This window comes from Grammomys surdaster, unplaced genomic scaffold (assembly GCF_004785775.1).
Source record: "Grammomys surdaster isolate TR1022 unplaced genomic scaffold, NIH_TR_1.0 325, whole genome shotgun sequence".
NCBI lineage: Eukaryota > Metazoa > Chordata > Mammalia > Rodentia > Muridae > Grammomys > Grammomys surdaster.
This window is the reverse complement of record NW_021604744.1, coordinates 2,566,010-2,589,551: the sequence shown is the minus strand read 5'-3', so window position 1 is coordinate 2,589,551 and position 23,542 is coordinate 2,566,010. Positions and strand designations below refer to the sequence as shown.

Here is a 23,542-nt window from a genome sequence, read left to right as displayed (position 1 = left end):
CGATGCCTGTATCTTTTTTCCTTACATTATTTAGCGATACTCCCCTGCACATGTGTATACATACACACAACTTCATAGGGCAACTTGTGGAAGCCCCTGTCCTTCCATGTGGGTCCCAGGGATTGGTAGCAAGTGTCTTAACCTAATGAGCCATCTTACTGGCCCAGGGTAACACTCTCATTTTAAACAATCTGGTTGGCAAAGCAATGGGTTTTGTGTGGTGTTCTTGTATATACATCCTTATAATGTGTTCTTACTCACCCACCCTCCTCACTGCTATCCACCATGCTCTTGCTGGTTCCCTTTTCCCCACAAACAGTACTTTTTTCTGCTTTCAGAAGTCGTTCCTGCCTGCTTTAGATTCTACATTCTTACAGTCCTTTTTCTAGTCCATGTCCTATAGTATTACATGTAAAAACATGTATGTGTATTACATATAAAAACACATATAAAAACCTAGATTTCACATGAGAGAAAGCATGCAACATTTGAGTTATTTTACTTAGCATAATTTCAAGTTCCATCCTCAGAATGAAGAATAATTAAATTGTGGTTTCTTGTAACAGATCTCATCTCAATCATGTAGATAGGGCATGACTTTTAATCGGCAGGGGACATTCGACATCTAAAAACTAACAGTCTATCTTGGAATTTTTGTTAACTGACCCCAGGCCACTACTTGTGTTGTTGAGAAAGGGGAAGAGGGTTGAAGAGATGGCTCAGTTGTTAAAGGCTAGGCTCACAACCAAAAGTAAGAGAAAGGGGAAGAACAACGTCTTTCTACACAACTGTCCTTTTATCAACTCCTGTGCTATATATTTAGCCTGTGTTCTCACAAACTGTTGTAATATGCCCCAAAGTCGAGTACTCCCATCCACAGCCGACAGATCATCCAAACATGGGGAGTGTAGCAAACTAAAGTGTTTGCAAATGCCACAATGAAACTCATTACATGCTTAAACATTAACCAAGAACGCCCAAGGTGAGAGGCTGAGGAAGCCCGGGAGGTAACGCTGTTCTCAGGAGGGCACATGGCAACGTCTGCTGAGGTTGGTTAGTTTACATATGGGCTCACTGGGAATACAGGCAGATAGGTTTATTCGGTTTCTTTGTTCTTCCTAGAGTATTTTCCTATGGTTCTGGTCAGTCAAGATGCCACCACAAATGACACCTGCAATGGGAGCATGGACAAGTGTAACCTATCTTTGTGGTCTGCGGTCTAACTTATCTTGCTGGCCTAATGAGGCCTTTGCATGAGGCAGTGTGTAAGGGCTTTTGACTCAACCCATTTCATCTACTCCTTACAAAGATCAACCCACAATTATACACAAACTTTCAATTCCATTTCACAGTCTACAGACTTAAGGGACCAGAAAGGGAGTTAACAGACCACATCCATGTAATCACATGATGAAGCTCACATACAGTTTCTAAATGCAGAATTCAGAGAATTTCATGGGTTTCCAAGGCGGTGGAGGGTCCTAGAAGGTGGATGTACCTCAGAGTAGGCCACCATTCCTTGCCCTCTTCCCTTATCTTTACTCTTCCTAATATCCTTTTTGGAAAACTTTCCCTGGGTTTTAGGAACTGCTTAAAGAAACTAAGAAACCATTGCTGGAACCCCTGTTTCTCAAGCAGATATCCTACTACTGAGCTTGGCATGACCCTGAAGTGACAGGAACCCTGGGGGTCTGGGCCTTCAATCTATGGAATTTGTGCTATGGTGTCTGATATGGGGCTGTTATGTTGAAGGCTATATGAAAGCAGAAGAAACACCTTCTTACTCTGAGCAGCCTCCTAGCTTCTCAGGAAGTACACTACAGTGAAGGTGTGGAGTGTGCACAGTAGTGCAGTGAGCATTTGTGCTAGTCTTTGCAGGCTGGCAGGAGAAAGGTGGGAAAGTAATGGAGTGGATGATGGAAGTGCTAGCCATATGGCTAGTCCTGGTCTCAGAGAAGACTCCTTAAAAGGGCTGGCTCTAAGTAAGCTTAAGGTAAGTTTGAAAGTAGACTTGATAATCCCAGATTAATTTGAGCCCCATGGACACCTGTGTCCATCAGGTAACAAATATTTGAATGTTTACCTTGTTGGCTATAATCTCTCAGCGTGATTCATGTGGCAAAACTGTGTGTTTAAAGGTATCACTGTCCTGCTACTGAACTTCAGCATCGCAGGCCACAGTCAGTTTTTACATTCCAATGCAAAAGAACAAGCGTCAGCAGGTACAAGCATCTTGGTATACACGCGATTACCCTATCATGTTATCAGGACTTGAACAAATACAAAGTGCTGAGGCACAGTTAAAACTTTATTTTCACCGCCCTTGTCTACAGGGTGTAACTAGGGTTTATATTACAGTAAATACAAAAAGTCAACCTACATGTGTAACTTAAAACAACACACACAAGTCAGTCATAGAATGTTTTATTTTAAACTTGCCATCCAAACTTTTAAAAACACGCAGCAAAGAAACATTACACAGCATCTGCCATAATTCTACCTCTGAGTTGCTTTTTCTCTATGATGTGATATGTTACAATTTCAACTTCTTACATTCACGGTACACGTAAAGGCAGGGCTCTCACTTACTACTCTGAAATGGCTCTGTGAACATTAGGAAGCTGCTCAGCACATTTTCCTTTTAATATTCTACTGCTGCCAGTGTTAACAGCACACCCAAGACATCATGTTGCTGACAGGTATACTGTACACTCAGCCCCAATTCTACGTCAAACACAACTGCCACCTAAAGCAAGCATTTTCCTAAGTCAGCACACTCAGCTACTTTTCTCAAAAATACTTCCAATCTGATATAAGTATTTTTTAAGATACAATAATCTCACTTTATTCCTAACAGAACTCATGCTGTACTTTTTTATTCTCAAAATATATTTGATATACTCTGTGCAAAATGTTAAGTTCTGTATAGGTATGTACCTTATTTTTAAAAAGTTTATAAAATATAGTGCCTAAAAACAACCTCAACATCAGACAATCGGAAGGAAGAAACATATCAGACAAAGCCTAATTCTTCACATGAGAAACTAAGTATGTTCTTAAAGCTCCAGTGATACATTCCTTGAAAAATACTCAGAATGCACTTTGGTCATTGTCAGACATATTAGCACGCAGGCAGACGGAACACGATGCTGTCTGCTGTCTCCTGTACAAAGAGCACTCTACAGTGAGGCTCAACTGAGGCTGCTCAAGGGGACGGGAGAGCAACATCTAATGCATGGCTCTGGTCTCTACGCATCCTGATTTTAAGAGTGATTTGGAAATTAGAACTGCACCAATCAAATAAATTATTTACAGTTAGTTATTTTAAAGACCTTAAAATATGCTAAAAATATGATTATATTCAATATGACTTTGCACCAAGAAAATCCTAGATTGTTTCAAATAATTTCTTTTAGAAACCAAATGCTTGGCTTAAACAAAATAAAACAAAATAATCATGAAAACATCTTGTTTTATGTACTTCTTAAAACACTACTTACTGATTGTACAAAGGTAACAACTTAGAATCAAGGCCTGGTGTGGGGGCTATCATATCTGCCCTATTTACCAACGGGAAACACGATAAGCTCCCACTGGACACTTGACGAGCTACTGAAGGGGAGAGCAGCTAGCTTTCCATGTTAAAAGCATCTAAAATTAGCCCTTATGTAATGGAGCTGGGGGAGGGGTGCACCAGATTACATGTGGAGGCTAGAACTGGTAGGTTGAAGCTCTCTTTTTGGAACCTTTGGAAATTTTATAACTAGCAATCAGATAAATATTTTGTTGGTTCTTAACTTTATTCTTAAGCTTATCTAAGTGTGGTAGGAACAGCATATGCTATAGTGTACCATGGGAAATTCTTTTGAGTAAACATAACGTACTTTAGTAATAACAGTAGGCACTTCACTTGTGAGATGAGGCTAGACCTCACTCAAAAGGATACCATATTATGTATGCCCCGGTACACTGTAACATATCCACATACAGATATACACCAAAAGAAACAATCTTAAAAAGTGCACATTTTGAGCATGCACAGTTGGAGCTGTGCAAACAGCTCAGTGTTTTAAATAAATACATTTATTACTAATTAATTTTTATCAAAATATTTTACAGTATGGTAACCATTTACAATTATTGCTCCATTAAGAATTTTATTATCAAAGAGCACTTGTTGACCTGTTACATAATACCATATATTAATACTGAAGGGTGACTAACTGCAGCTTAATCAGTCTAGATCCTAGTACTGTTCTCAAATAATTCAAGAGCGATCCTGAGTGGATCCTGGTTTACCAAAGAAAATGTGTTTAGCTGAGACAATTTCAGAGCACTAGCTCTGAGCACTATTTCAGAGTTAAGTTTTCCTCCAGTAAGGCAAGTTCACGGCATTGATGAGGAAACAGTGCTTAGCAATGGCTTCTGTTTTCATTTCACAATTTGTTTGTCATTATGTTAACAATTACTAGGATCTCAGGTATCTGGATCAGTTTTGCCACCCTTTCAACAACTAAAAACTTCAATGCTTCAAATAGACTAAATGTTTAAAAAGAAAGAAAACAAACACACATAAACACAACAAAACAAAACCAGTGAACAAGTAAAATAAATAGAAGAATTGCACAATACAGTCTGATGTAAACACTCCATTCCCGGCAGACCCCTGGAGCAGAGCCGAGGACGGCTTCCAGACAGCTCTGGCAGCTCCGGCAGCACCCCTGCTCTGGCAACCCGGCTACGTCTTCATTTCTCTCAACTGTCATGATTTGATCTTCCACAGCTATAAAAAATTACAAGTAAAGATCGTTACGGAGAGGAGCTTCCATCGCCTACCCACTCTCCTTACACTCCGCCTGCAGGTCCTGGCACGCCCTTCTCCTTCCACGTTTAAGAACTCACCTGAAGCACAGTGATCAAAGTCAGACTTCTCCTTTGACTTTACTGAGAAATGGCAACATACATCTACTCCTTGCTTACTACACTATTTCTATCCCTACTAACATTTATTAGTGCGTGTTTTGGAGAACGTATCCACGACTATATAATAATACATTTTTGGCCAACAAAAGAATATGGCTTTTCTTCATTGTTGAATCATGAGAACCACTTTCAATTAATGAGGAAAAAACAGTCCCTCTTACCCCAGAATATGAATATATATACATACACGCACACATACAAACACGCCCTGCATACAATGACTCTATTCCAAACTACAAGTTCTACTACTATGAGAATCCATGACATATAAAGTCCCCGAAATTAATATGAAGCCACTGTTACTAACTGTATACAAACTTGCCAAAATGACACCATTATACATGTGAAATCTCAAAAGAGTGACAGGGTTAAAGAAAATAAAACAAAGCTTGCATGCTGTTACCTTTAAATTAAATCCAAGCAAGTCACTGATGACACCGGAAACAGCCGACAGGATGACAACCTGGGTGATGTTGTACAGCAGTGGGTTCATTGTGAGTCCATACAACCTAAAGGGACTGTCCAACTCCTAGCAGAAGAGATGAAATGTTAGCCTGTAAGAATTTCCAGTAAAGCTAAATCCTCAATATGCAAGAGAGTTAAAAAAAAAATCACTACATAAATGTTATGTATACTTTAAGAAAGGACAAGCTTATCTAAACTTGAGATGAGTAAATTTTAATAGTGGGTTTATTTTTTTCAAGAAAAGTGACTTCCTTTAATAAAATGATTTTATAAATTTGTAGCTTAATTCTTGTTACACATGATGTCTAGTAGAGTGCTAACCAACTAGCTATAGGGAATTAAGAGACTATGTTTAGGGATAAGAGCTAAAAGTCAATACTACTCTTGCAGAATTACTAGTATCATTAGCCAAGTCTTCTGATAATATTAATATTTGAATAGAAACTCATATTTGAGTTTAATTCATCTTCAAATATACAATTTACTAATTGATTGGATGATTCAAATATTAAAAGGTCTATTATATGCATGGCACCATGCTGGCTCTGTGAAGACAAAATTCAGTCCTAGAGCTGAAAGACTTTATAGTTTAGTAAACATGCAAATAATAAAACAATGAGGTCCTTCACCAGAGACCAGTGGCCAAGGCTTATAAAGCTGGTGCTTAAGAAAGCACTCCTGAGAGGCAGAACAAAGATGCTACCGGCTGCTGAGCCCTGACACAGCCCAACACAAGGCTGCTTTCCCTGAGGCAGACTTGACTATGAACTGACACCAAAGGATCTCGAGCAGAGAGAGCAAGGCAGTAGTAAGTGAACAGGGTCTCTGGGCTGGCGGTGTAGAAGATAAAGAGTAGTAAGCAAGAATGTTTCAAGTTCTGTGTGCCAGATTCTCAAGTAGGAGACAAGGGTCTAATGGAGGGCACACTAACAGGGAAAGGGGATGGTCTGGAGAGTCCTTGGCCTGAGAATCACGGCCTTGTGAATTTCTCGGCCATGCAAAGTAAGAGAGAGGGTACAAGTCACATTAGGTCCCAAGTTCTGGATCAGACCAAAGCAGATCAAGCATTCTGACTATTTCTACTTTACAGTTTCATAGTTCCTGTTGTCAGCCAGAGCCCAACACCTGAAGATACCCAATACAAAAGATTAAGCAAACAGAAAACCATTAATTCATAGTGTCTTTTGGCAAAAAAAAAAAAAAAAAAGATAGGGGAAAGACATCTGTATTCTCTTCTCTAAGACCTGTCATAAGGACAATTTTAAAAGAAAGCAATTAATAATTACCTATTCTAACTAAGTCCTCTGAATCTTTTTGATGTCCAATTTCCAGTGAGGTACAGTCTACAACCAATCAATACTTTAGTTGACAGTGAACTAACCCTATTACTGGGTCACAACTAACTTCATACCATTCTCTAAAAATTTAAAAATCTTAGGTAGTATGCTCTACTTTTGTTTTAACAAAGAAAAGCAATAGCATGAAGCAATGGTGAAAAGTCCCATTTTGTTATCCCTCAAGCCAGGCATGGTGGCACACCGTAATCCCAGCACTCAGGAGACACCTTGGGAAACACAGTTAATACTGAGCAAATCAGAACTATGCAGTAAGATCCTGTTGCAAAATTAATAAAAAAAAATTTCTAATTCCCAAGGATATTATGACATCAAACATAAAAGACTATTTGATTTATCAAAAATAATTTTCAAATTAAATACTGACAACCTGTACATAAAACTATGACTCTCACTGATTTTTAAGCTCACTTGGGTCACACAGAAGACTCCTTTATGAAATGTAAAATAAAAAAACTTGAGTTAACTTCTTGTCTTCTTTTATGAAATGTTTCCTAATACCCTAGATTAAACACACACACACACACACACACACACACACACACACACACACAGAATCAAATAAGTAAACACAGCAAAAACCCCTCCACATCTACAACCCTGTCCATTAGTAAATACCTTCATGTACTTTTCACATGAATTATTTGGGATACTTGAGCAATGAAAACAAAAGTGCGCACATGTGTTCGAATGTCACTTGGAAGCCACTTAGTCGGAAGGCAGACAGAGACTAAGGCCCATGTCAGCACATCACACCCCACAGCTGTGAGGCACTACGCCCTCCCCCCACGGCAGTGAGGCACCCCGAACAGGTCTCACCCTCAGTAGTTTCGTAGCCAGCTTTAAAACATTATTCACAAGGGTCAGCTCCTCCTTTTTGTTAGGTTTCTTCTCCATTTTCAAGTAGAGGTTTATCTTTTATATAAAAAAGACCCGCAGGCAAAGTCATTTAAGATGATAACATATGATTTTCTTTTACAGTGCTGGAGACTAAACCCAGGGCCTCATGCATGAACCATAATCATTTTACCAATGAGTATTATATCCCTAGCCCTCAAACACACATGCTTAAAAAGATCTGAAAGACAGTGACCAAAATATTAATAGTGGTTCTCTGAGTATTAATATCACAAATGATTGTAATATTTAACCATTATTATACATTCCGGATCTCATAATAAATTCATTTTATAATAAGAAAACTTAAAAAAGTAAACATTGTATTCTCAAGGGCCAGATCAACTTAGAGAATGAAAGCAACAGAATAAACTCACCAAATTGGTTCACGATTTTATTATGAAAGTGATAAAAATATTTACATACTTTATTATCTATTCCCTAGTAGATACTTTTGGGGTGCCTGCCCTGTACAGGTCCTGTACAGCCTGTCTGTGAACAGGCTCTAACTCCAAGACTACCACACTCTGCTTACCATCTGATCGACCTTCCTGCTTTATCTGGCAGCCACAACTCCAACCAAACCAACAGTCAGCATATGGACTAGTGGGACTAACAATGCATCTGCCAGAAGTTCTAGGTGCTATGAACTGGACAAACCACATGAAAACCAACAGAGGGTACTGAGTACACAGGGTGAACTGTACAGGAGGTGCAGAAGGAGGTGGGCCATCAGCCTCACAATCAATCTAAGGGCTGATCTATCTAACTCCATGAGACCCAGTGACTGTCGGACATGATTATCTCTGGTGGTAACTCTCCTCTTCTTCTAACAAGCCTATTTAACTACTGAATACTTAACATACAAACTCTTCCTAACTAAAACATTCAAACGAGCTCATTAGCAAACATTTCTTTTGTGCAATTATTATGAAAAATCAAGAGGAAATATTTAGCAAACTCATCAAATAAAATCAATTATCAAAATAACTATGCTTTATTCTCTGTTGAATAAGAATTTAGACATATTCTAATATGGTTCTGTTACACTGCAAAGCCATTGTATCCCACTAATGTTTGAAAACCTATCATTTTTATAATACTACTTCCTTCCTGCCAAATAAAAACAGAACATAAAAAAGTAGATTATATTTGAAATTTGAATCAAGGCAGAAACACTGAAAAATGGCTGAGTACTATCAAATTTTAAGTTTAGCTTCATACCACAAATGACCTTAATCAAATAAAAATACGCTCCTGAAAAATATAAAATAAGCAAAAATATTTTAAGTTAATATATATATATGTATGCATGTATGTATGTATGTATGTATGTATGTATGTATGTATATGTATGGGCTGTCAGCTGGCTAAATGGGGAAAGATGTTCATGCCAAGACTAATGACCTGAGCTGGATCCCAAAATATACCCCTAGAAGGAGAGACCTGAGTCTGTTAAGCTCTCCCCCACCCCCACCCCCTGCCTCCCACAACAGGACTGCAGACTAGAGATTAATTTATAATGAACCCACCTGTTCCGTAAGTAATATTGAGGTATTGCTGTATTTTTTGCTGGTTTCTGAACCAAGAGTAACAAACCTCAGGAGAAACAGCGTCAAGGAGATGCACCAGATCACCAGCTCCCAGTTGTAGTGACAGTCAAGGAAGATCTCATGCACATGGAGCAGCTGGAGGTGCATGAGAAAACCATGTGAAGCAGCAAGGGACGCAGTTTATTCCAAATGGAGTGTTGTTTTTAAAACATATATATAATGAAATATTTACATACATCAGAAGCATGGAGAATAATATAACCAACAACTATGGATTCTACCATTTATGTTTAAACTTAATTTTAACATATGTACATCAGATTTAAAAAAATAAATAAAAATTTCAAATTCAGTTAAGACCTTTAGATTTTTGTCCTTGACTTCTGAACAATACATTCCACTCTACACCAAGGTAAATTTTGTGCATAATCTTTTCCATGGAGGCTTTTAATAATTAAGAAACTTATTCATCCTGTGGTTATGATGTCCTTTCCTGATACTGAGGACACAACATACCCAGAGCTCTCTGTAGGCTACGGAGGTGTTCTACCACTCTGTCTTGTACCAGGTCATCAACCTTCAACAGTCATCTTTAAACTATGTTATTTCATCTACATCTTGACTGTGCTGCCACAGTATCCAACATCATATCCAACTTACTTTCTTTCTCACATTTACTTGTTTGTTTATTTTCTAGAGGGAGGGAAGGAGACATGTGCACATGCCACAGGACTCAGTTCTCTCCATCCACCATGTTGGTCCTGGGAACTGAACTCAGACCATCAGGCTTGGAAGCAAGCACCCTTGCCCACTGTACCATACTACCAGTTCCAGTTTATTCTGAGTCCACCGAACTTTGTTTCTAAGACTTACCAATACTGAAGCATTCAAATTTAAACTCATTCACTTTAACTCGTATAATTGTTTTGGTCTGCTCTAAAAATTTACAGTCATGTAGTCAATGTCTTTATCGCCAACAATGCAGCAGCACTGTGTATCCTTGTCCACATATGCAAGGCTTCCTTTGGTATTAATCTGTAGGGTAAAACTACTAGCTCATGGGTAGTCCCTTCCTCAACTTTGAAAGACGGAACAAATTCATCTCCAGACAGTGGAATCACTGTATACTCAGTTATGTCTCAAATTCTGTCTGTACTCGGTTTTGTTTACAACTGGTCCAACTTCTTAACATTTGCCACCCTTGTTACCTTAATCTTAATTTTCCTTGGACTTGGGGAAGAGCAGAATGCCCCACGATCCTGGTAGCTACCGTGTCTCTCTCTAAGTCATCTCTTTATACTGCATAGCTTTTCCCAGTTAGGATGTTTCCCTTACCTACTGTCTTGGGAAGATAGACTTGTAACATTCCCTCTGACGTCATCATGTTTGGCCAGTTTCCCCAGATCCTGTTTTGTCATGGATGGTGCACTCTGCAGCCCAGACTTTCCATTTGTGACTAAACTTAAAATTGTTGCTAATATTTCCATCTTTTTTCTATCTAGAATTTTTTCTCAAGAATAAAAAACTTTCCATTTACTTCAATCTCGTTTCACTTCCCTATCCTGTAAGCCTTGATACATGATGACACTGTATCACAGATATGAAACATGATGACACTGTATCACGGATATGAAACATGATGACACTGTATCACGGATATGATACATGGTGACACTCTCTGTATCATGGATATGCAGAGCTACTCCATCCATTGGGCATTCCATCTCTCTCTCACAGTTGTCCTGTACCTTGGAAGTAATTCTGATCTCTAGTCAGACAATCTGTCTCTCCAAGCTCTGGACTGTTCTTGCCCTTGTGCTTCCTGATGAATTCCAGAAATCTTACCAAACTTAAACAAAAAAGGCATGGTGTGGTATCAAATGCCTTTAATCCCAGCACTTGGGGGCAGGGGCAGGTGGATCTTTGAGTTTAAGGCCAGCCTGGTCTACAAAGCAAGTTCTAGGACAGCCAGGTCTACACAGAGAAACCCTATTTCAAAAAAACAAACAAAACAAACAAATAAAAAACAAACCAGCTCTGCCTCCCCAAAAAACCTCAAAAACACTCAAACAATATAACATTCTGTTTAACTACATGTGATTGTTATTCCCACTATTCACTGAGGACTGAAGATGGTCAGTATACATATATACATGGATACTGTCATAGTAAAGTGTCACGGTATGATTAATAAATACTGATAAAGGTGAAAAATAAAAATGCATATTTAAGAGTCTGCTGAAAATTTACAATTTTGTTTTCTGCATCTATTGAGATAACTGCATATTTTCTCTTCATTTTACAAATGAAGTTTGTAACTTAAACTATATGCATGAAACCCTATCAATGGATGCTCCGAAGCTAAAGACGGGTGCACTGCAGGGGATAAACCAACTGGGCCCTGGCTTACCACTCACTGTAGTATTTCAAGCTTCTCCTCTGAAACGTTTTGTTGAAGACTTTGTATCTAAGAGCTTCCCCTTCTCATGCTCTCTGGTCCTGTTATCAAAGGTACGCTGTAACATGAGCTAAGGTGACGGGGAGATGGCAAAATGCCTGTCCTGAAAGTGCGAGTGTCTGAGTCTGTACTCCTAGAACCCACATAAAAATCTGCGAGTTGTAGTAGCACCTGTAATTAAGAATTCACTATTCTCAATTGTGCCAGTAAAGCAGCTTAATATTGTTCTAAAATTTTTAAAAATGCTCTTTAAAATTTTCTAAATGTATAAATTTCCTCATTGTTATCTATTTTTGCCTTGATTATATTATAGCTACATCATGTGTCATTTGATATTATCTGGGTATTAGTGTTTTGTTTTGGAGACAACTCTGCTAGCCTCTTGAACTCAAAACCTTTCTGCCTCAGCTTCCCCAGTGCTCTGTATTACTATCCCCTGTCTAGCTAGTAACTGTTTTGTTAGTGAGTTCTCTCCTTTCTTCCTAGAATTCCTGTTAGACTAGGGCTGGGCTGCCACACATCTCAGTATCTTTCTGCATTTACATCTCTATCTGTCCTGGGTGATAGATCACTCCTAACATATCCCAGTTCACTAAATCTGTATTTTAACCCTTGATTAATTGTTTCCATTTTTATTGAAATGTCAAGAACTATTTTTTTGTTTTTTTCATTTCTCAGAGGTACTACTGGTTCTTTTAAAAATCTGTGTTCTTTTCTCACAGTGCTGTCTTTAGTCATTTTAAACAAACTTGGTTCCTATCTGTTTAGTCTATTATCTGACAGCGTTGGCAAAGAATCCTGCTGTCTATTGATCTGCTGACTCATGCTGAATTTTTCTTCATGTCTTTGAGTGTGTGTAAACTCTGCTGGATCGAGGTTAAAGTCATCCTCCAGGGCAGTGTTGGCTTTACTTCTGCTCTGTATCAGAAGCTAAGGACCACCTTTTATATTAATATCTTGACATGGGAAGTTTGAGATGAGATATGAAATGCAAATCAAACCCTAACTCTGTAGTAAAGGCAAACTTATAATTATGTATTTTCGTGCTGACTGCCTGTTTGACAGGCACACATTACCTACCTTTAATCAAGGCTGTAGGCTTGAGAGTTCTGACTTTATGGTATATTTACAGAGAGATGCTGTTCAAGGCATCAGCCCCTAACCTCATGTTGGTTACAGTTTACTTAAGGAACACTAGGACTGACAATAAACCTCACCCTATTGCCCTAGGATTGTCACAGGACTAATGTATACACATAATTGCTCTAGTTTTCAAGCTTCCTCTTAATTTTTGATGCTTTACTATCTTGTGAATTCATATATTAAGAATATTCACATATGCATGTATATATAATATATATAAGCTAACCAACCATTAGCACAACTGGTGCATTAAAGTAGGAGTAATCTGTCACATCTGAGGTAGACGTCTGCACTGTGTTTCACAGCACAGACTTGCTTGTTAAGTATGTGACCACTGAGAACTCTTTTTCAAAGATGTAGCAGTCAAATCATAGTACTGGTTCAGGGAGAAGAAACTTTTAAATTAATATGAAATGTGAGGAAATTGACAGCTGCAGTAATTTTGTAACTACTGAATATCGGAGATAAGAACAAATACAGATTGTAGACAAAAATTATTCACTGTATGTTAATTCAATAGGCACGACTATTATTTATGATATAGAAGAATAAGATGTAATTTCTTATTTCTATAGAAAAAAGATTACAAAATATCTGTTTCAAAGTTTGTCTGGGGGGTTGGGTGGTGGTTCAGTGGTTACGAGCATTTATCGTGGATGCACAGGACACAGGTTTGGTTCCCAACACATCCAAGATTGACAAATGTCTGTAACTCTAGTACCAAGGGAATATGATGCCCTCTTCTGACCTCCATGGGCACCAGAATAAGAAGAGGCATACACAAAAGGATACGCAAGACATGAACGAATGACAATGATTGGGGTTGTCTGGTAAGGGCTTCCTAGAGAAGTTCAATGGTAGTGGGCAGTGAGAAGACAAGAGGGAGAAGAATCTATCAAAACACTTGATTCAAAAACAGGAAGGATAGCTAATGCCTTGTATGTGAATGAAAACCAGAAACCATTTTAGGAACTGTTTGTGTAGAGGGTTGACTCTCCATGTAGCACAATGACTCACCTGAGCACAGCAGATAAACACAACGGAGATTGTCAGTAAGAAGGCCGATGAGACGATGACATCCACGGATCGCTGAGGGCCCCGGCGCTAGCAGGGGAGAGGGAAACCGCCTTTAAATATATTTACTAGTCAGTAGTTAACGTCCATGCTTTCAGTTAAGGAGTGACAGTTGGTCATAACTTATAATGCTAATTTGCCAGATGAGTTGTGTTAGTATTTCCTTCTAAGTTTACAACACTGGAGATGTGGTGTATGCACAGCACAAATTCAACACTATAATCATTTATTCAACAACTGTTTGGTGCTAGGAATGCAGCAGGGAAACAAGACGAGTAAACTCTCTCCCTTCACAGGTCGAGGCAGAGAGTGGAACCCTAAACTCACAGGCACAGAGACATGTTGTAAGCTTCAGAGTGCTATGAAGGAAAACTATCCACTGAGTCAGTATCAGAGAAGTGAATTCAGATTTGGGGGTTAACAGTATGCCCCTGAAGAGCTTCCTAAGGAAGTGGTTTTACATCACCTACAGAACAAGGACACGATGGCACATAGCACTGTCCGAGACCGAAAAAGGTGAAAAGCAGAGGCTCACAGTGCAGTTACAGAACTAATGCAGTCCAAAGGCTGAGAGAGGAAAATGTTCTAGCGTAAGCCAAGAAAGGCAGGTAGAAGAGCAATGCCTAGACCACAAACAGCAGCCAGAACATTTTAAGGTTCTGTTCTTTATCCAAGAACAGCAGAAATTCCAGAAAGGTGAAAGAATCATATGATCCAATCTCATATTTAAAATCCCTCTCCTGCAGGCTGACGAGAGCAACAGAGGGAGAAACGTTACTGTCGAAAAGCAGTTAAGCAGCAGCTTGAAGGGCCAGTACCCATGGCTAATGATGTCAACTGGGGAGGCGGACATAGAAACAAAGAAATGTGACCAGACTTCAGATATATTCTAGAAGCAGAGAGGACGGGGATCAGTGACACACTGAATGCCAGAGAGCAAGAGAAGCTGCAAGGATAAACATCCTGAACTTGCCTGAATACTCTCTAAATAATAAAACCCACTGTTATTTACTATTAACAGACCATCTTCAGAAAAAAAGGTATCCTTAAAACTAATTCAAGTGTCTGCCTTTTCCTAGGGTCTAAAGCTTTCACACTTTATTTCTCAGACAGCAAGACTACGTAAAAGATCAAAGGAAGGAGCAGCATGTAAACAGCTATATGTACAGTTACTTTAAAAAGCAGTAGGTCTTGGTTTTTAAGTAGTGGGCTCCCTCTGCTGGTTTGTGAAACTATTCTGGGAAGAAACAAAATGCTTAGCTTTGGAGTAAGAAACTGCTGACTATAATATAACACACCCCCATACAGACAGACAACAAATTGGAACTCCTTGGGAAAGAAGTCTGTTAAGCATGTAAGTATGATCACTAATCAATAGCATTCTACCTTAAGATAAGAACGAAGAGATAGCCACATTTTTATATTCTGTACTTTCTTCAACCGGAAATGAGGAACTTCAGACTTCCGAGCTCTCCTTGCAGATGTCAAATGTCCAAAGAGTTTTGCAAAGAGTAGTCGCTAAAAAAAAAGATTAAGATGAATATTTTTGTATAAAAAATAATCAGCAATATATGAATTGTGATGACAATATAAAAGGGAAACAAAAATAATTACATTCAAGTGGTTAGTGAAATACTAAAATATTTAAACACTTTGAGTGCTACAAAAATGGTAAACTAATATTCTTCATATCATACTCACCTGCTTATATGTTCTTTCTGCTACACACAACAAAAAAAAGAAGATCCATACAAGAGATACACGAACCACAAAACTTATCAGGACCATAGAAAGAACCATGAAATCTTCATTAGAGCCAAATGCAATCACATAAAGTTCTGAAGCAGAGTGGGCTGTGAGTTGCTCCAAGTCTGTTGCTTGTGACAGTCGGAAAACAAATGGGGTTAAGCCCAGGATTAGAGAGATGGCATTTCCAAATATTTGGTATCCTATGCCTGGTACATGGTTGTTCACCTGAGAAAGCAGGGACAGGAAAGAACAGAGAAAAGTGTACATAATTAAACTTAAAGTAAAACAAACTCCTATGGAACTTTACTTTTTCTAATAGGATTTTAAATTCTTTTAATTTAATACATTATGAATGAGCCTATTACACATTAATTATAAAATCTCCAATTCACTGGTAGATATGAAAAGAAAATTGATCTTAGATACTTAAAAAAGAAATGTATGCATATTATTTTAAAAGTTAGAAATATCTACAAATATGAATATTAGAGTGTTGAGATCACATCCTAAATTAAACTCAATTCATTCAAGAAAAGATTCAAGAGCTGGTGATGGCTCGGCAGATAAAGATGCCATTATGAAAGCCTGGCGAGCTGAGGTGTGACCGCAGGCCCCGCGGAGGAGGAGAATGGCTTCTGACCTTAAGAAACACACAAGCATCCCGGCCCCAAAAACAATTAAACAAAAACATAACTTTAAGAAGTTATAAATATTCAATAAATCTGTAACTTGTATTTTTCTTCTGAATTCAGCATGTAAATAAATGTCTCCTTAAATACTATTTAACAAGATATAAAATAAGAGAGAAGAAATTAAATAGGAGGAGAAAAGGTAAGGAAGATATAATAAAAGACACTAAGTATGGGAAAAATAAAGTTTTAACTATGCTAACCTGGTAAAGCTGAGTCATCACAGAGCCAACTTTTAAACTCACACACTAAACAAACCAGACTAGGTTCTCTTGCAGCTCACAGGTATTTAAAGTACAAAGTACCTCTAGGTTAAAGTTCCCAAGTTCTTTGGTTGACTGGTTCTAACTGTCCACAGGGAGAACTGTAATATGGAATCTGCCAATTTCTAGATGCAGTTATTTTAATTCCTGTCCTACACAAAGTCCTATTAAAATGACAAAAGTCCTATTAAAATAAAGTACTGTAGAATATCAACCCTTGAGTTAATTGTGAGTTAGAAATGCTGTAATGTAAACTAAATAGTCTTACTCCAGCTCCTGTGTAAGTTCTGCATTTTTATAACTGCATAATTGTTATGTTATCTGTTTAATTATAACTAATTTTAAACTCCAAATTAGATTATGTCTAGTTATCCAAAGAAATAAGGAAAAAAATATTGAAAGAGTTAACAAAAGAAAAACTAGAACAGCAACTGAAACAAATCCGAATCCATAGTACTTGCAGCCAGCTTCAGCCACTGCAGTCTAACTGCTGTGTGCATGGCGCTTTATGTCTCAGCATGAAAGCACAGCACAAATTTCTTGCTTGACTTTTAGATGCTAATAAATTCACACTTACATACACACAGCAGTTTTAAGAAAATGAAGTATAGTCATACACACACAAACACAAACACAAACACAAACACAAACACACACACACACACACACACACACACACAATCTTACACGTTGAAGAAAAGAAAAAAGAAGAAACAAGACACTGTGGCATGTATTCCAAGTCACTAGAAACACTAGCTACTTAAGCCTGGTGTTCTGAGTGTGATTCCCAGGATGCTAGCGAAGGTGGGAGAAGAGAACAGAATGCACAAAGCTCTGGTCTAGCTTCCACAAGTAAGTTGTGACACATGCATACCACACACCCTTCAAATGATGGAAGGGTCTATTGGCAAACCACTTCTTTAGATGGGGTTAAAAGAAAAGTAACAATTTTAAAGTGTGGGAAAAAAAAGAAGTGCACAGGTTATTAACATTTAGGTGATTAGTTCACATATTGATAGCCACTGAATTTACCCTTTACCTAAAGAGTAAAGACAGAGAACTCACTCTGTTCATTATCATTCCACTGATTTCAAGTACAGACATGTCTGCTTTCTTACAGTCGTTGCCTTCCCATACTATAGCACTGATTTTTTCTAATCCTGGGTGGGAACTATGAAGCCAGGGCAAATGACTCTACAAAAAAAAAAAAGAAGAATTGAACACATTTATCATATTTCACAAAATCAAAGTGTCTACAAACTATATATAACTATATGTGTATGTATAAACTATACTAAATAAAATTGGTAAACATATACTTTATAAGTGGAATATATTTTTCTGTACATTAGCCATATTTATGCATACAATTTTAGCTACATAATAACCTCAATTTAAAATTAGTTATAATTAAACAGATAATATAACAATTATGCAGTTATAAAAATGCAGAACTTACACAGGAGCTGGAGTAGGACTATTTAGTTTATACTACAGCATTTCTAACTCACAATTAACTCAAGGATTGATATATTTCCCACATCTAATATAAAAGATCTGTTTGGCATTCATAGTAACCTAAGGCATACTATCAGCAGATTGCTGACATATAATATTTCAAAATATATCCATAAATTTAAGAAATGTAATATTTCATATAGGGGGATGAAGGTGAACCAATAGGCTTCAACTGAAGTTGTCTAAAAAGTCAATAACAAAAAAAAAGAGGGGCATTTTAGTATCTTTTCTAAATACTTTCATGGTCTTTATGTATTTCACTATCTGTGGGGTTTACATGCTTTGAAATATTATGAAATATCACTTGAGGTAAGTAGTATTTCATAACTTCTTGACAAGAATATATGCTAGTTTAGAATAGAAGTAACTGTGTATTAAAATGTGTATCAAACTTTCTCTGAAAATTTAATAAATTCTTTAATATACTAGAATCCAAATGCCCTAGAGGTATGGCTTTGAGGGAGGGTGCCCATCTAGCATGCAATGCACGAGGCCCTAAGGTCAGTCCCTAGTGCTTTAAAGGCAGGGGAGGGGCTAAGGGGGATAAGATGTATACACCATTGAATAAAAAACTGAAACACAGAAGTGTCCTGAGGCTTAGGTAATGTAAGCAATTTTTTTTTTTTTAAACAGATTGTGGTTCTCCTAGGTGACTCCAGATCCTGACAGACTGAAAATAAAGCTAGCCAAGCACAGGGCAGTAGTTTAGGCGGCAATAGACTTTAACCAAGTAATGATAGATTTCCAGTCTCACTGTGTAAGAGAAATTACAGGTCTGTTCAATTACACAAAGAGTATGTTTGTAAAATGGAGGTCAATCTAGAGACAGAATAAGAAGTCAACTTCTTCACTGTCTTCAAAGTATTCTCCCAAGTCACTTTTGCAAACATTTGGCTTCATTTTTTTACAGCCAAAAGCCAAGAGAGAAGATATTCAAAAGAATCATCCATTTCCCAATGTATTTGTGTTTTTGTCAAATATACACTTAAACCTTCTTGTGTAAACATATAAAGGATAGAGAGCACCATGCCATGAGACAGCCTATCCTAAATGGCTCAGCAGAAAGGCAAGAGAAGGGGCTACGAAAGTTTGTGACTTCATCACATGGCACCACAGTACGACACACTGTGACAGATGTGCTGAGTACCACACAGAGTTTGCATGGGTCATGTGTGGCCTGTGCAGGCTGGACACACTGAAGATCATAGCTTTTCAAGCTGAATCTTCATCCCAGATCTCCAGTGCTTTTATCTTCATTCAAAAGGACAACCTTAAATTGCAATGATGTTATGCAAATTCACCATGACAGCTGCTTTACTTGGGGATTCCAAGTATGAGAATGTAGTCATTAAAGTCTGGCTGTACCTACTTGAAAATACTATCACCTGGATATAATCTTTTATTTCATTATATACCCAGCTATAATTAGCAGAGAAAAATCCTCCTCTATGAAATATTTGCTACTATTTACAAATATAACAAAATTATGTATTTGGCAATATTCTGAAAAGAACATATCAATTCAAATGCTCAAGGTAAACAGAAAATGGTCTTACAAACCTAACACAGACCTACAGCCAAACAAGAAAACAATCTGGTAGTATTTTCATTAAAGGAAACTAATTTCTACTGCCTGACAACTAGTAATACTGAAAAACACGAGCCTTCTGGAAACTTGAAAATATGAAATTGTGTTTAAAAAAAAAGAGCCTTTATTCTAAAAACAGTAATTAATATTCAGAGTAGTGTGCTAAGAGGTTTTTAGTCTAAGAAAAACAGAAGGATGGTATCAAACACATAGGGCCAAATTATTAAACAACTTCATAAGTAACTTTGAGAAGTCCTAAGTGGTATGTCTTTTTCAGGTAGTCAAGGGGTAAGTGGGACAACAATACAGCTCACACATCTACGCTGTTTACGGAGTTACAGGAAAAACAGCTCAGAGGCATTGCCAACCTGCTCCAATCCATGTGTCAAACTCAGTGACAGGGATAAGTGTGCATGCACATGCCTCAGCCACGTCACAGTCCAGTGGACTGCTCACTACTGTCTTCATTGCTTCAGATCCAGGGGCCCTTAGGGGCCCGTGGCCACACCCTGAATTGCTTCACCTCTGAAATGAGTCATTGTCGGCCACCTCCCATCTGACCAGATCTCTGACACCTTCAACTCAAGCACTTGTTTCCTTAGACATAATCATCCTCCCACTTATCTGTTCTGTCTTGGACCATCTGCCATAAGGACTCCTACAGAAACATTATTCACCCACTCCTTCTCTGGCTTTTTTCCCTCGTTGGTAGACCTGAGTGAATGTGGGTCTCAGCAGAAGCTAGCGCGGTTTTACTGCCTGCTTGTTCTATACACTCCTCCCTGCTGTCCAAGAGCCTGCAGTTATCACTGCCAGGACCTGTGGGTTTTCTTCTTCCACAGTTCTTTTAATCCCCTGCTAGCTTCCTCACAGGCACCTCAGTATGCTCAGTGTCCTGCGTGCTAAGCACAGCTCTCAGGTCTCCTCACCTCCCTAGCTCCACGCTGTGCTTCTCAGACATCACTCCTTTAGACTCTCCCCACCTTGCAGGGAACTTGCTTTCCCCTGGCATTTGGCAATGGGTCTGAAGCCAAAACCAGTGGGCATAATTTTAAAGTGAAATATTATCATTCAGCTACTCAGGTAGCTGGCTATACCAAATTTACCTTTCTTTTCAACTTGCTAAAGTAAAACATTTTAGGTAAACTCGGAAATTATTTTGTATACTTTTATTTTGCTAATCACCAAGTTCTACAACTGTAAATTCCATGCTTATTACTCCCTTCGTGTTTTTACACCCACCTGCATCTGCTTATATATGAATATATAGGCAGTACTTCAAATTACTTTCACTCAAAAAATAAAACAAATTTATACTTCAACTTATAATTGAAATTTTATGTTCCCCAAACTGACTTGTGTTGACACGTGGCTGTTTAACTTCATTGCTATAAACTGTTTATTACAAGCTTTGACTTATGTGTGTGCTGCCCAGCACTGCAGCAAAATACCTAGCAGGCGGAGGCACAAGGAAGGCTTACTCTGGCTCACAGTTTAGTTGTGGTACAGTCTGTCACACCAGGAAGGCATGACTCCAGGAATGGCTTGGTGTGTGGCACTAATGGGGAGGCAGAACAGGAAATGCCAAGGCTGGGCTAGCTTTGTCCTGTCTATGTAGCCCTTCCCTCCTCAGATTAAGGGGCACCAATACCCAAAGGTGTGTTTCCTGGTGACTCTAAATACTGCAAAGTTGATAATGAAGATTAAACATCACAGCTATGCTACCTTCATTTCCTGTTTTCTCTCCTTTTTTGAGACACAGTTTCTCTGTGTAGACCAGATCATCCTGGAACTCACTAAGTAGACCAGGCTGTTCTTGAACTTACAGAGATCCACCTGCCTATGTCCCAAGTCCTGGGATCAAAGCTGTGTGCCACTCCCACATCTCAGCTTAATTTTTACTATCACATACAGTGATACATTTATGTTTTTTGTGTTCATCATCTAAAATGTCACTGAAGTAGGATGAGAGGGACTAGACTATGTAGACCTTCACATTTACCAGATAACGGCAAGCTACTCCAAAGCAATTGTATACCAACACACTGCTTAATGAGTTCCTTTTTCTAAATCTTGTTGCTACTGATAATTTCTTTAAAAAGTTATTTATTTATTTATTTATTTATTTATTTATTTATTTATTTCAAGCAGGGTTTCTTTATTATGTAGCTCTGCATGTCCTGTGGATGTCCTGGGACTCAGTATGTAGACCAGGCCTAGAACTAACAGAGACCCAGCTGCTTCTGCCCTCAGAGTGCTGAGATTAAAGGTGTGCACCACTATGCCTGCACTCTTCAATGTTTTGGAATCTGATTCTCATCAGTGGTTTTTGCTCTGAATTCCATTTGCCTGAGCAGTAACAAAACTGCCCATATTAACACACCCCTTATCTCCACTCACACTTTCCCAAAAGCTACTTCTTCAGATCCTTCTGTATTTTTCTACTGAGTCCTCTTCCCTCCCCTCCCTTTCTTCTCTCTTCTCCTCTCTTTTCTCCTTTCTCCCCTCTCCCGTTTCCTCCTCCTACTCTGTTTCCCACCTCTTCTCTCTTTCCTCTTTGGCTTTTCCTTCTCTCTCCCTTTTCTGAGACAGTATCTCACCAGGTAACCTGCCTTTGTAGACCAGGGTGGTATCCAACCTGTAAGAGGCACTTGCCTCTGCCACCTGAGTAAGCACTAGTGTTAAAGGCACAGGTCACCACAGCCAGCATCATTTGTCTATTAACTAAAATAACAAAGATGACTATGCTATATTCCTTGTAAATGTTTTAGACTTTTTCCCTTTACACTTATAAATTATGTGCAGTAAATGGAAATGTGTGAATGATCATTTAACCCACCATCTTATGGCCTTATCTTTTTTCTCCTGAGTACTAATGCTATTATGCCAGACACTAATTAAGAGCACAAATCTGTGTCTGGATTTTTCTTGGCTGTTCCACTGGTCTGTTTATACATCCACACAAAACTATCCTACTCTCAATTTAAACTAAGAATTTCTATCAGTAGGGAAAGTCTATCTACTGTTATTTTTTTTTTAAGATTTATTCATTATTTTATTTATGAGTACACTGTCGCTGTCTTCGGACACACCAGAAGAGGGTATCCAATCTCATTATGGATGGTTGTGAGCCACCATGTGGTTGCTGGGATTTGAACTCAGGACCTCTGGAAGAGCAGTCAGTGCTCTTAACCGCTGAGCCATCTCTCCAGCCCCCTATCTACTGTTATTTAAAACTGTTTTGTTTTAAAGACAGGCTCTCACTTCGATACCCACTTGCCTCTGTCTCCCAAGTGTGGTGATTAAAGGCATGTGGCAACATACTCAACAATTTTTGCTATCTTTGACATTTCATTCTTTAATGTAAACTTTAGTTCAAATTCAACCAAAACGGGCAAATGAACAAAAAGGGCTGTCATAATTGTTCAAAAGAAGGATAATGGACACCTTCACCTGGTATCTGCTTTTAATAAAAATATTTTCTAGAATCAGGCTCAGAGCTTGATATCTATAGTACAAGGATTGGGGTGGGGGCGTGGGGTGATAACCAAGAAAGTTACCATGCTGGAACCATTAGCTACCAGAGCCACACAAAACGAGTACTGGTAGACCATACAGACGGAATGTAGCACTATGTCACAGCTGAAGGTTCTTAAGTAACTATTCTTAATCAGATTAAGGAAACTGTCGTGTATCTCTAGTTTTTAAAGATTTGTTTGGTTTTCTTGACATTTGGTAACAAGTTAGCTAAAAGCAAGTAAGTGAAAAGGTAAGGATTTGTGTGTGTGTGCAGAGGTCAGCCTGTGC

General features: G+C 38.4%; 1 protein-coding gene across 2 annotated transcripts in view; it reads right to left on the bottom strand.

Moving 5' to 3' along the window:
- Positions 1-2,290: 2,290 nt before the first annotated feature.
- The window catches only part of Phtf2 (putative homeodomain transcription factor 2), an 87,291-nt gene continuing 66,039 nt past the window's right edge, over positions 2,291-23,542 (bottom strand). For both annotated transcript variants that reach the window (XM_028778112.1, XM_028778113.1), the window contains 8 exons: positions 17,695-17,823; positions 15,630-15,902; positions 15,315-15,446; positions 13,872-13,958; positions 9,233-9,388; positions 7,623-7,718; positions 5,387-5,512; positions 2,291-4,783 (listed from right to left, as the gene is read on the bottom strand). In XM_028778112.1, the coding sequence (XP_028633945.1) occupies positions 4,763-4,783; positions 5,387-5,512; positions 7,623-7,718; positions 9,233-9,388; positions 13,872-13,958; positions 15,315-15,446; positions 15,630-15,902; positions 17,695-17,823 (1,020 nt within the window). In that variant the 3' untranslated portion in view covers positions 2,291-4,762. The remainder of the gene's footprint in view (positions 4,784-5,386; positions 5,513-7,622; positions 7,719-9,232; positions 9,389-13,871; positions 13,959-15,314; positions 15,447-15,629; positions 15,903-17,694; positions 17,824-23,542) is intronic.